The sequence below is a fragment of the Mauremys reevesii genome, linkage group 8 (assembly GCF_016161935.1).
Source record: "Mauremys reevesii isolate NIE-2019 linkage group 8, ASM1616193v1, whole genome shotgun sequence".
Classification (NCBI taxonomy): domain Eukaryota; kingdom Metazoa; phylum Chordata; order Testudines; family Geoemydidae; genus Mauremys; species Mauremys reevesii.
This window is the reverse complement of record NC_052630.1, coordinates 79,669,666-79,680,853: the sequence shown is the minus strand read 5'-3', so window position 1 is coordinate 79,680,853 and position 11,188 is coordinate 79,669,666. Positions and strand designations below refer to the sequence as shown.

The following is an 11,188-nucleotide window of genomic DNA, read 5'->3' as shown; positions in this document are numbered from 1 at the left end:
GCCAATATAAGAAAAAGACCCAAAAATTGGGACTGGCCCTATAAAATCAGGACATCTGGTCACCTTGCCCCAATCCCCTGTCCTGATTTTTCACACATGCTATCTGGTCACCATATCCCCAGCCCAGCCAGCAGTGTGTGAACATTCCAATCCAGCCCCTGTTGCTTTGACTGGCTGTCCAGGAAGTGAGTCACTTTCAGTTTCACTTCCTCAGCATGCAGCCAGCAAGCCCTCCCAAGCAGCTTTACCCAACCAACCCCTGCTGGAGGGGAGGGTGTAGAGAGGAGTGCTCCCTATGGCTAAGGACAGCCCTGCGTCTGTGTAAATAAGCAATTGTATAAATAGCACAGCTGTGCCATCATTATTATAACAAAATTGTGGGGAATGTGACAATGAGGGTGTTCAAGAGCTTGGTTCTTTTATTTCTGCTACCTGTGGTGAGAGGTTCTATGGTACAGCTGAAAAATGGTGGCTATGAGGATATTGTTATTGCAATTAAGCCTGAGTTACCAGAAGATCACAATATCATTAGAAACATACAGGTAAGAACATTTGTATATTTGTCATTCAGTGATATTCAGACTTCCAAGTTATCTCTACCTCTAGATTAGCAGTAATCTTAAAAGACCAGTTCCAGCCCCCATTAACGTCAAGGGTTGTGATTTTTATTTTATTTTCATGGGAACTAGATCAATTCTATGGTTACTAAATTTGTTCTTAGCTTGAATTTTTACTCAAGTGCTGCTGTTAATGAAATGAGTGTACTCATCTCTTGAAGTTTAACAGGGAATATTATGGCTCAGCATCAGGCTGATTCTATGTATCACCTCCTTCTTAATTACTTCTTTCCAAACCATGAGTACCTTAGACTAGAGAATATCCAGAACATGGATATTAATTGCCAATTACTGCACCTCCATTACAATGTTTGCCATTTGTTTTATCCCTTCTTCTCCCTGTCCTTGCAGGTATTCACTGTGTTCTTATGTAGGAGCAGGATTTTATAATTGTACTATGAGAATTAATGTATGATTTGATTTCATCCTGCCAGCCACCCTTTTTGAATAGCAGAAAGGAATGACCCTCTGGGACATTGGTAGAAATGCATCTGGCAGACTGCCTTTTCTTGCTCAACATCAAAACTGTTGTATACCTTTGAAGGTCTCTGTAAAAGATTGTTTGTGTGAATGAGGAATGTATGCATGAGGAAAAGATAAGGTATGAAGGCCATTGTTATAGCCAGATGGTCAAGGAAGAAGGAGGGAAGAGATTTAATGACACCAGAGAACCATCAATGCACATCCATAATGAAGGAAGGGCAGATTGACGACTCTGAGGTGGAGGCTAGCGCTCCTAAGGACAATTGATTAAATCAATACCGGGACAGGATGACCCTCTTGGAGGTGTATTGGAATGTTTACATCAAAAGATGCTGCTGATTAAGGAGTAACAGGTCATAAACTGACACAGCAAAATCCATAGACTTCAACAGAGAACAAGGACTATAAGAACAGGGTGCTTTGCCAGGGGACTTTGGGTTCATCTTGCCACACTCCAAGAGCATCAGATCCTGACTGACAGAGCCCGGCTCCCCTCTGTGACCAAGCTGGCTGGCCACTACATTGATCCAGACTCTGGACTGGTAACTATGAACATCAACTGGCAGGACTGGGTGCATGGTGTGTGTGTGTGTGTGTGTTGAAAAGCATATGCTAACTGCTGTATTCTCAACAAATGCGGCGTTTTTGCCTTCTCCCCTTTAAAGATCCCATCTGCTTCTTATAACTATAACATTTTAAAAGCCTTGGTGTGTGTATACATATATATATACAGTGATATTTCTGTTTTTAGTTATTCTTTAAGTTCTCAAAGTCACCATGTAGATCTTTGCTCCATGATCTGGTCATTGAGCATTTGCTGTAAAGAGAACAATAAACTGAGGCGGGCATAGCCATTAACTAGTGGCCCCAAACTACTCAGGAGAGGTGGGGAAGGAGCAAGGAGGAGGGGAACAGGAAAATAGTGTCAAAGTAGTGCCCACTGTAGAGGCAGGAAGAAACTAGAACCTAATAGAAGGATCCCAGGGAGAAGAAAAAGGAAATCATGGGTTATTACTTACTATTTATCATTTTATTTGATTCATCAAGCACCACAGTACACTTTACAGATTAAGCAAAAGGACTGGTCCTGGACTGAACCATTCTTCACCTCAGGCTCATGTAACTTTTTTGAGGAAATTTCATATTTGGAAGGATCTCTTTCAGGTTTTATTTTAAGGGATAGATTGTGGTTTTTATCATAAGCCCTGAGAAAGGGACAGTGTATGTTTGCACTGTCCTAGGAGCACTCCAGAGTCTCTCAGAGTTACAATTTGGTCTCTCCTTGCTCCATGTGGGAAATAATCTGTCCCAGCCTTTCCCTTGGCCAAGGTTGGTTTCTTTCTAGGTCTTCACATACTGAGTGTTAACTTTATGTATTTTTCTTTCCTGGCAAGGCTAAACTACTCATGGCCTCTACCGTTCAATTTTTAATTCATAAAACTTTTCTTTTCTTTCCCTACCAGGACATGGTCAAAGAGGCTTCTACTTACTTGTTCAATGCTACAAAACAGAGATTTTTTTTCAAGGCTGTAAAAATTATAATTCCTCGGCACTGGTGCACAAACGCTGAGTGTTTAAGTGTAAAAACAGAGTCATATGATAAGGTAAGACTTAGAGTGCACATTACAAACCAAAAGTATTTGTTGTGTTCATACACTTATGACATAGGGTCTTTCTACAGGGTGGAGTAATGCGCACTGTGAAGGGATGATTTCTAAAACACATTAAATGTTGCTCATTAATTGATCCTTGTAGACCCTGCTGCTGTGTACTAAATGTTCCCTGATGCACTTTAACGTGGTGCTGCACTTTAGAAACCCCCCACCCAGTATTGCGTGTTACCCCACCAGGTAGACAAGCCCTACGTTTTTCTAACGAGGGAATATAAATTGCCCTTTTTAGAATTTGTATTGCCCCCTAGTGCCCAGTCCTGCAGTCCTTACCCAGGGAAACAATCAATGTGAGTGTTCAGTGAGTAAAAGCTGCAGGATGAGCCCATTGAACAAAATCATCTGCCACCCTCCATTTCCTGCTGCTCTTTAAACAAGGACTATTTTATTTTCAGGCAGATGTTATTGTGGCTAATCCTTACTTGAAGTACGCAGATGATCCCTACACGCTGCAATATGGAGGATGTGAGGAAAAGGGACGATACATTCATTTCACTCCCAACTTCCTGTTAAATGACAGTTTGTATAACATCTATGGATCACGAGGTAGCACCATCTATTGGACCTTAATTTTCTTCTTTTGTGGTTATAAATATGCAATGGGCAAGATGTTCCAAAGTTACTAGTATATTTGAGATGCCTCAGTTTTTGGTTGCCCAGCCACCATAATTTTAAAAGAACCTGTTTTTTCACACAGTGTGGAACATCAGGCTCCCTGGATGAGTCTTAAGTTGAACACTCAGAAATGGAGGCACCTAAAATTACCAGTCTCTTGAAAATTCTGGTTAATAATTTTACAGTAAATGAAGGTTGTTTTTCCTCATACATCATTGCTTTGACTTGGAAATAATCTATATCCTAACATTACAGTGCAGTAAACTAATCTGAGAGTTGAGGTGGCTGTAACCTGGTGAACAGAGGATTCTAGAATAGACCAAACTCTCATGAGCTGATCCTGCTCTGAGGACACGAAGGTTTTTCTTGGAACTTCTGAAAGTCACATTTGCCCAACTACACTTTTGTAAGTGCACATTCACAAGGAATGAACAATATTCCATTTTGATTTCATCAGCATATTTTTTGACTGCATGGGCATTGCCGATGCAAGGCCATTATTAAGCAAACAAAAAAGCCCCAATAGAGACCTCTCAGTTTTGTGCAGTGTAACCTGCTGTCATTAACAATGACTTTCTCCTACGTCCATTTAACCAATATAGTGTCCAATTTATTTATCTCTGTTCCATACACAAGTTAGAATCAATCATTTATGTGTTTCTTTTATAATAGAGCTAGGTCAAAACCAGTCTCTCAAATCTGAATCCCGGTAAAGGTGCAAGGTTATTTGGATTCAAATCCAAGACGAACCTGCATTAGCTTGGATCGAAAATGTAGAGATTTTTTGGCCTAAAATGGTAGAAATCTCACAAGAACAGTCTCTCTCATCAGATTCCTGGCAGTTTGGGATAAAAATCTCCTTAGAATAATTCATTGGATTCTAGTTAAGTCAAATACAAACCCAAATTCTAGCCGGGTGAAGCATTGAACTCAAATCTTGAATTCTGCCTTAAACTTAATCTGATCTGAGCTCTGCTTCCATGGCCCATCTTTAGTTGAAAGCTTTAGTTAGACAACATTATATACAGTCTCCATGTCAATGGCTTTACCAACACCTGCAAGAAAGGGGGTAGATTGTCTTGGTGAGATAGTTTGGTTTTCTGCAAAAGTATTCTGGTTGTCTAACCTTTTACACTTTATCCACCTTCAACTATCTACATAATCCTTAGTTTTACCCTGAACTGAAGTTAAACTAACTTCTCTATGGTTTTCTAATATACACTTATTTCTTTGTGTTATATAAGAGCCAAGAATGATGATTTTAAAAGACATGGGTAACATGAGAAACCTTGCTTGATACCTGGAATAGTCAGAAGCTACTGTATGGAAACAGATCTTTACTTTAGGTCTGTTAATCTTCTGGGAGGGTTAATCTGAACACAGTGAGCTATTTGGGTTTCAAGCCGGATCCCACAGTGAGTCCTGTGTGGGCACATGGGTAAGTACAAGCAGAGGCGGTTGTAGAATTGGGCCTAAATTTGTTTAAATTATGTATGGAAATATAAAGTAAACTTTAAAGTGTTATATTTAGAATTCACATATGCTCCTGCTCTTCCACAGCTAAAGTTTTTGTCCATGAATGGGCCCATCTTCGTTGGGGAGTATTTGATGAATACAGTTACGATGCACCTTTCTATTTGTCTGTAAACTCTGGAAAAGAAACTGTTGAAGCAACTAGGTACCAATGTTTTAAATTTTGTCTTCAGCTGATGAAATTTTAAATATCTCAGTGATACTTGTCAAATACTGGTTATCTGTGTTCAGTCTGTACTTTGAGCCCCACGCAAAGAGTTTTGGCAAGTTGTTGTTCATAGGATTAAAAAAAAAGCTTATACAATAATGTTTAACTAACAATATTGCTGTCTACAGATCAGTCTCATTGAATCTTCACTATCATTTTGTAATGTGTCACATTTTTACCACTAAATGAGCTTTTAATTTAGATGCTCTTACAGATTTTAGTTCCCATTCTCTACATTCTGATTTACCCTGGCTTTATCAACTAGCAGTTAGCATCTAGTAAATAAGAATGTTTTCTCAAGTTCCTCAGGGGTGGGGGAGAGATCGTGGAAGTTCCAAAACATTCTTACTAGTTCATGTTTAGTGTTACTGAAATATTAAAAAGGGACATGGTCAAAGTACACATCTCATTATTGCCCTGTTTAGCGCTATTACTATCTTATGATAATTGTCTCTAGATTCTGCATATTTAAGTGCGTTTTTTTTAAATGTTCAACTCTGTCAATGAGAAACATAAAACAGAGTGAGACTGGATATCTCAGTGGGTTTGAAATGAGATACAGAACTTTTCACCTCTCAGGCACTGATCTGAACTGGAACCAGTTTGGTCATGCCTAAAACTCATTACCATCTGCCAGTCACTTGTTAACCACTGTGAAATGAATTGGTGTTTTCAGTCCAATTCCTAATGGACAAGTATCAACATCACCAAACTTCCGTACTGCAATTGGCACTCTAATTGGCAGTCACCACTGAAGGAAACTGTGACAGGGCTCCCTGCTCTGCCCTTTCAAACACCGCAAACTGACTGGACATTTCCCAGGTTTATAAGCATGAGTGTGTTATTTATTAGGTCCCCTCCACCAGTTCCTCAGTACAGCCTTGGGTAGCAACGTACGAGTGTACATAAACTTCCCCATAGCCCACCCTCTGGGGTGGCAGAGGGAAATATCTCCTGGCAGCCTCCTTCGTGCACTTCCTTCCTGCCTCTTAACTGCTCCCAGCTGATGGGTTGATTGCTCTCATTAGCACATCAGCCCTGTGTCTAATTAAGCCATTGAGCACCCGTCTCCCAGTTAAGTCCACTCCAGGGGGAATAGCTAGTACCTTGGTGATCAGAGTGTTGGGTGAGCTCTAGCCCTAGAACTCTGTCCCAGAGACAGTGATTGAATGGGCATGGAGAAGCTAGTACCAGTTCACCTCAGGAGAGGGTCCTTCATGTCTGGATTGAGGCATATTGATGGAGTAGTGGAGGCACTTGCCTTGTTATTCTTCACATAGATGGTGTTTCACACACAACCTATAAATCATTTCTTGAGGATGCCTCTGGAGAGGAAAAAAAAAAAGACTACCAGTATATTATTATTGTGACCACTTGTAAATTAGATTGTAAAGTCTTTGGAGCAGAGATGGTGTCTAATATGGGCGGCAGGTATCAAAGGCAGGCAAAGGCTAAGCTTATGCAAACTGCCTGCATGGCCCCACCCACACTCCTCCCCTAGATCCCCTCCTGCTTCCGGCCACGCTCTGCTCTGGCTTTTCCATCTCGTGTGGCTGGGGCCTCAGGCCAGTGGCGCCGGAACCAGGAGGGACCTGGGGGCCATTGCCCTCCCACTTTTTGAAAGTGGATGGGCCTAGCCAGATCCCACCCCTTTCCCTCCTCTTCCCCCCTCAAGTCCCACCCCCTGGGAAGACCAGCATGGAGTCCAGCTAGGGAGCCCGGGCAGCTGTGGGGAGGAATGGCAGACCCTCCACCTGCCTAGGGTGCAGGTAGGGGTTGGGGGGGCCAAGAGCAGCCCCCAAACCATGTTCCCACTGTCTGGCTGCCCAGAGCAAGAGGAAGGTCTGTGACTCCGCGCCAGCTCCCTACAGCTGCCCTCACAGCCCACCCCAACCCAGCTCCAGCCGCGGGGGAGGAGGCGTGAGGGACCCAGAGTTGCACCCTGGCCATGATAAGATAAGCCACAGACCCTCCACCTGCCCACAGCTGCCCACCCGTCCCTTATAATGGCCAGGCCATGGCTCTGAGCTGGGTCAGGGAGAGCTGCAAGGGCGGCTGTGGGGAGCCTGGGTCCCTCCACCTGCCCTGGGTGGGGGGCCTGTGACATGAGCAGGGGCTGCGTCTGCCTCCACCTTGGGTGGGAGCCTCCGGACCTCCCACTCTTGGGAGGGCTCCAGGGTCCTTGCCCCAGGCTGGGGCTATTGGGGGCCTGCCTGCAGCCAGGGACTCCGGGTGGCTTGAGCCAGTGCTCGTGCCACCCACCCAGCGATCCAGTGGGGGTGGGACATGCTGCCCACCCACTGTGGTGCGGGCCACGCTCAGCTGCCTGCCCGCTCAACTGCCTGCTGCTCTGGGGCTGGGGGCTGGGAGCTGGGCTGTGCTGCCTGCCAACTCGGCGCTCCAGGAATGGGGGGAGGCCTCTGGGCTCCAGCCAGAAGTGATGTGGCAGCCGGGGATCTAGCCTCCCCAAGTCCATGGTTCACCCACTGCCCATGGTGTCTAACTAATGCCAATTGTGTTTGGAGGTTTTGGGCTTACCACAATTCAAATAATAAATAACAGATTATTATTTGATTATATGTGGCTTGTTAGATAAGCCTCTTCCTATCTCACCTTCCTTCAGATGTTCGGCTGATGTCACGGGTAAATATATATTCCAAAGCTGCACAGGAAACAGCTGCATGGAGCCAAGAGAATGTGAATATGATCAACAGACAAAGCTGTATGAAGCTGGATGTAAATTTGTACCAGAAAAAACACAAAATGCCCCAGGATCTATAATGCACATGCAAAGCCTCCCTTCTGTAAGTATTGTTACTGCTTTTTGACACAATTAGGTATTTGGGGTCTTGTGGGTTGTTTCCATTAGGAGAAACTGATATGGAGTAAAGTATTTCTTTGATGCAATCTTGTTAGTTTACAAAGAATCTACACAAAGTTCTGTTACTCTGAAAACAGTAGGAATCAAACACTAGGAGGTATTTTCGTTGTTCACAGTTCCAAGCCTCTTTCAAGCCATCACTCTGTCCAAAAAACTTCCCCTCTGCTTTCCGAGCAACATTTCCAGTCCCTCCTCCCCAGGCCCAACATTTGCTGAAGTTCAGTGAGGTGGATCCACTCGCTTTCATTTACCTTCTCATTGCCAAGCCTATTTGCCCCATCACCCACCCACCCACAAAGGATATTACTTAGGGCACTGCTTTGCCCTGCAGCTCCCCACTACTGAGAGAAAAAGTCTACATTTCAGTGAGCAACCCAGTCCTATGCCACAGACACAGAAGGAGAAGGTCTGGAGAGAGCGATATCACCATGAATTGGGGATTGATGTCCTTCATGGCATGGAGTCATCGTAGGGGTGTATGATCCACGATCAGGGTGAATTAATTGCCAAGAAGGTAATGTTGGAGTGCCTCCATGGCCCATTTCACAGTTAAGTCCTCTTTTTCTATAATGGAGTAGGCCTCTCTTGGGAACAATTTGTAACTCAGAATGGGATTTTCCTCACCATCAACCACTTGGGAGAAGACAGCCTCCATCCAGCTTCAGAAGCAGCAGTGTGTAGGAGGAATTGCTTGGTGAAGTCCAGGATGTATAAAATGGGCTCCCTACAGAGGTGAGCCTTTTGTGGCTGAAAGACCTTCTCACGGGTTTCCATCCAATGGATCTTTCTCAAGCTGCTGTTCTTGAGCAGATTGTTGGGAAAGGCCACAGTAAATGAGAACCCTGCTACAAACTGGTAGTAGTATCCTGCCAGCCACTGCCCATGACCTGCTGTGAACACAGATCATGGGAAGTCCCACCTTCATGGGTCTGACAGATGGCACCCCCATGACTCCTGATTGGCTCCCCACCCTATATAAATCTAGGGGGCATGTGACTTGGACTCTCACCCTTGTACTCACTCTGCCTTGGAACCTGACTCTGCACTCCTCAGCTGCTCTCTACCTCAGATATTGAACCTGGCCCTTGCTGCTGCTAACACCACCAGCAAGAGGTTCACATGAGCTACAGCTAGGCCTTCCCCAGCCTATTGTGGCTTTAAAAGATTGACATTCTGACAGGGCAATGTCCTGCTCCTGTCTTCAGAGACTCAGCAACCTTAATTGTCAACCACCCCAGTGCAATTTATTTGCATTTGCTCTTCCCACCCCCTTACCGATCCAGGCACCAAAATTATCTACAGTTTCAGTTTCTCCTCAGTTCTCTGAGGAAAGTGGGGGGAAGGGATCTCTCTACTCAGAGATCCTTCCTGGTTTTGGCTCTGCTAGCCTGCCATTCTCTCCCCTGCACTGCCTTCCTGTGCCTTTTTCTATCTCCTGTGTCAATAGGCTAATTTGCTCATTAGTCCTCCCCCAGCACATTCTAATCCACTAATTAGGCCCTGTCAGGTCCACCCTGGGGGAGAATTAATTGGTTTTTAAGTGTACAAAGCACGGGCTCAGCTGTTGGTTCCCCTGGGCCCTCGAAGACCATTGGGAGATGGATTGCGGCTCCCACTTCTTCTATGCCCGGGAGAAAAAGAAGGGGGCTAAGAAGCATGTCACCTGTCTTTTGGAGGATGGCACTTCTTCATGGATCCGGTGGAGATGCATGTGAGGGCCAAGACCTTCTATTCCAGATACTTCTCCCTGGTCAAACCCACAGCGATGCCTGCAGGGTGCTCTGGGACAGAGTCCTGATGGTAAGCGCAGGTGACCAGGACCAGCTGGAGCTGCCTCTCACTCTGACCAAGTTCTCAGAAGCCCTCCATCAGATGCCCACTAATAAATCTCTGGGCATGGCCAGGCTGACCATGGAGTTGTCCCAGAACACATGGTAGGTCCTCAGTCCAGACCTTGCCATCATCAGGGCTGAGTCCTTAGGAAGTGGGGTGCCTCTCCTGTTATGCAGGCAAGCTGAACTCACCTTGCTACCAAAGAAGGGGGACCTCCATGACCTTCGGAATTAGCATCCCATCTCACTCCTCAGCATGGATTACAAGGCCCCATCTTCATGAATCTGACTAGTAGCAGGGCCAAGGCCAGGTCCGTGTCCACCAGACCCATGGAGGAAGCCTGGCCATTGTGGGAGGCTGCAGTCAGGTCACGCTCTGTTGCACCAGCCTTTGTCGCTGTTGCTGCTGAGCAGCTAAGTTTCAAATCGGTTGCTGCTGCTGAGTGGCCAGTTGCTGTAGGAGCCACTGTTGCTGCTGGTGTTGGTGGGTGCTCTGCTCCACCATTGATTTCACTAGTTTCTCCACGTGCATATTGCTGGGGAGCATCTTCCGAGAGTGTTGATTTTTAAAAAAAATGTCCTGACCTCTTCCCTTCCCCCAGTGCTAGATCTGTGCCTGCATTCTCCCCCAAGTTTGTTCTGCATGGGTTGCCTCTGTAGTGCCTCCTTGTGGCCCTTCAGGGTATGATTCATCTAGCTACAAGTCTCTGATGATATGTTGCTATGTCTACGAGGTCCAAAGTAGCATTGCTTTTGCCCTCTGGCCAAGGCTCACTTGAGTCCTACCCCTTCCAAAGGAATCAGGAACAAAACAACAAAAAACACAACTCAAAACAGAGTTGTCCAATGAAACTTATGTAGGACCCAGCCTTTGTATTCAAGGCTTGTCTCCAAACAGTTCTTGCTTCGGCTGATCCCCCAGGAGCTGGTTGTCCCTTCTAGCAGTAGCTTGTCAGGCCAGCAAGCTGGCTCAGACTCTGATCTGCAACCAGGCTTCTCTCTGGAGAAGCAGAGTTCTGCTCTTCTTCCTGGGCAGCCCTGAGTTTAGTTTCCTTTAGCTCCTCTCTCTGTGCCTGACATTTGCTGTTGCTGTAGTGGGGTGGGGTGGGGCCAACTGGGTCCATAGGTTCTCATTAACCCTTTCATTGCCAGTGTGGGGCCTATCTGTCCCATCACAGGTGTACGGAAATACCCTGACATTGTGGAAACTTTTGCTCTTGTTTGGGTCAGATAACAAAGTTACCCAGCTGGGGCATTTTCTGTTACAACATCGAGAAGGTTTATTCCTTTGTGAAAGTCTAATCCTGTGATGTGTTAAACTCCCACTAAAATGTATGGATATTGAGTGT

The 11,188-nt window shown here is 45.3% G+C and overlaps 1 protein-coding gene across 1 annotated transcript in view; it reads left to right on the top strand.

Moving 5' to 3' along the window:
* The first annotated feature begins 338 nt into the window (after positions 1 to 338).
* The window catches only part of LOC120370873 (calcium-activated chloride channel regulator 1-like), a 60,666-nt gene continuing 49,816 nt past the window's right edge, over positions 339 to 11,188 (top strand). Inside the window, exons 1-5 of the mRNA XM_039486153.1 lie at positions 339 to 542; positions 2,564 to 2,704; positions 3,166 to 3,316; positions 4,946 to 5,063; positions 7,750 to 7,930. Coding sequence (XP_039342087.1) covers positions 393 to 542; positions 2,564 to 2,704; positions 3,166 to 3,316; positions 4,946 to 5,063; positions 7,750 to 7,930 — 741 coding nt within the window. The 5' untranslated portion in view covers positions 339 to 392. The remainder of the gene's footprint in view (positions 543 to 2,563; positions 2,705 to 3,165; positions 3,317 to 4,945; positions 5,064 to 7,749; positions 7,931 to 11,188) is intronic.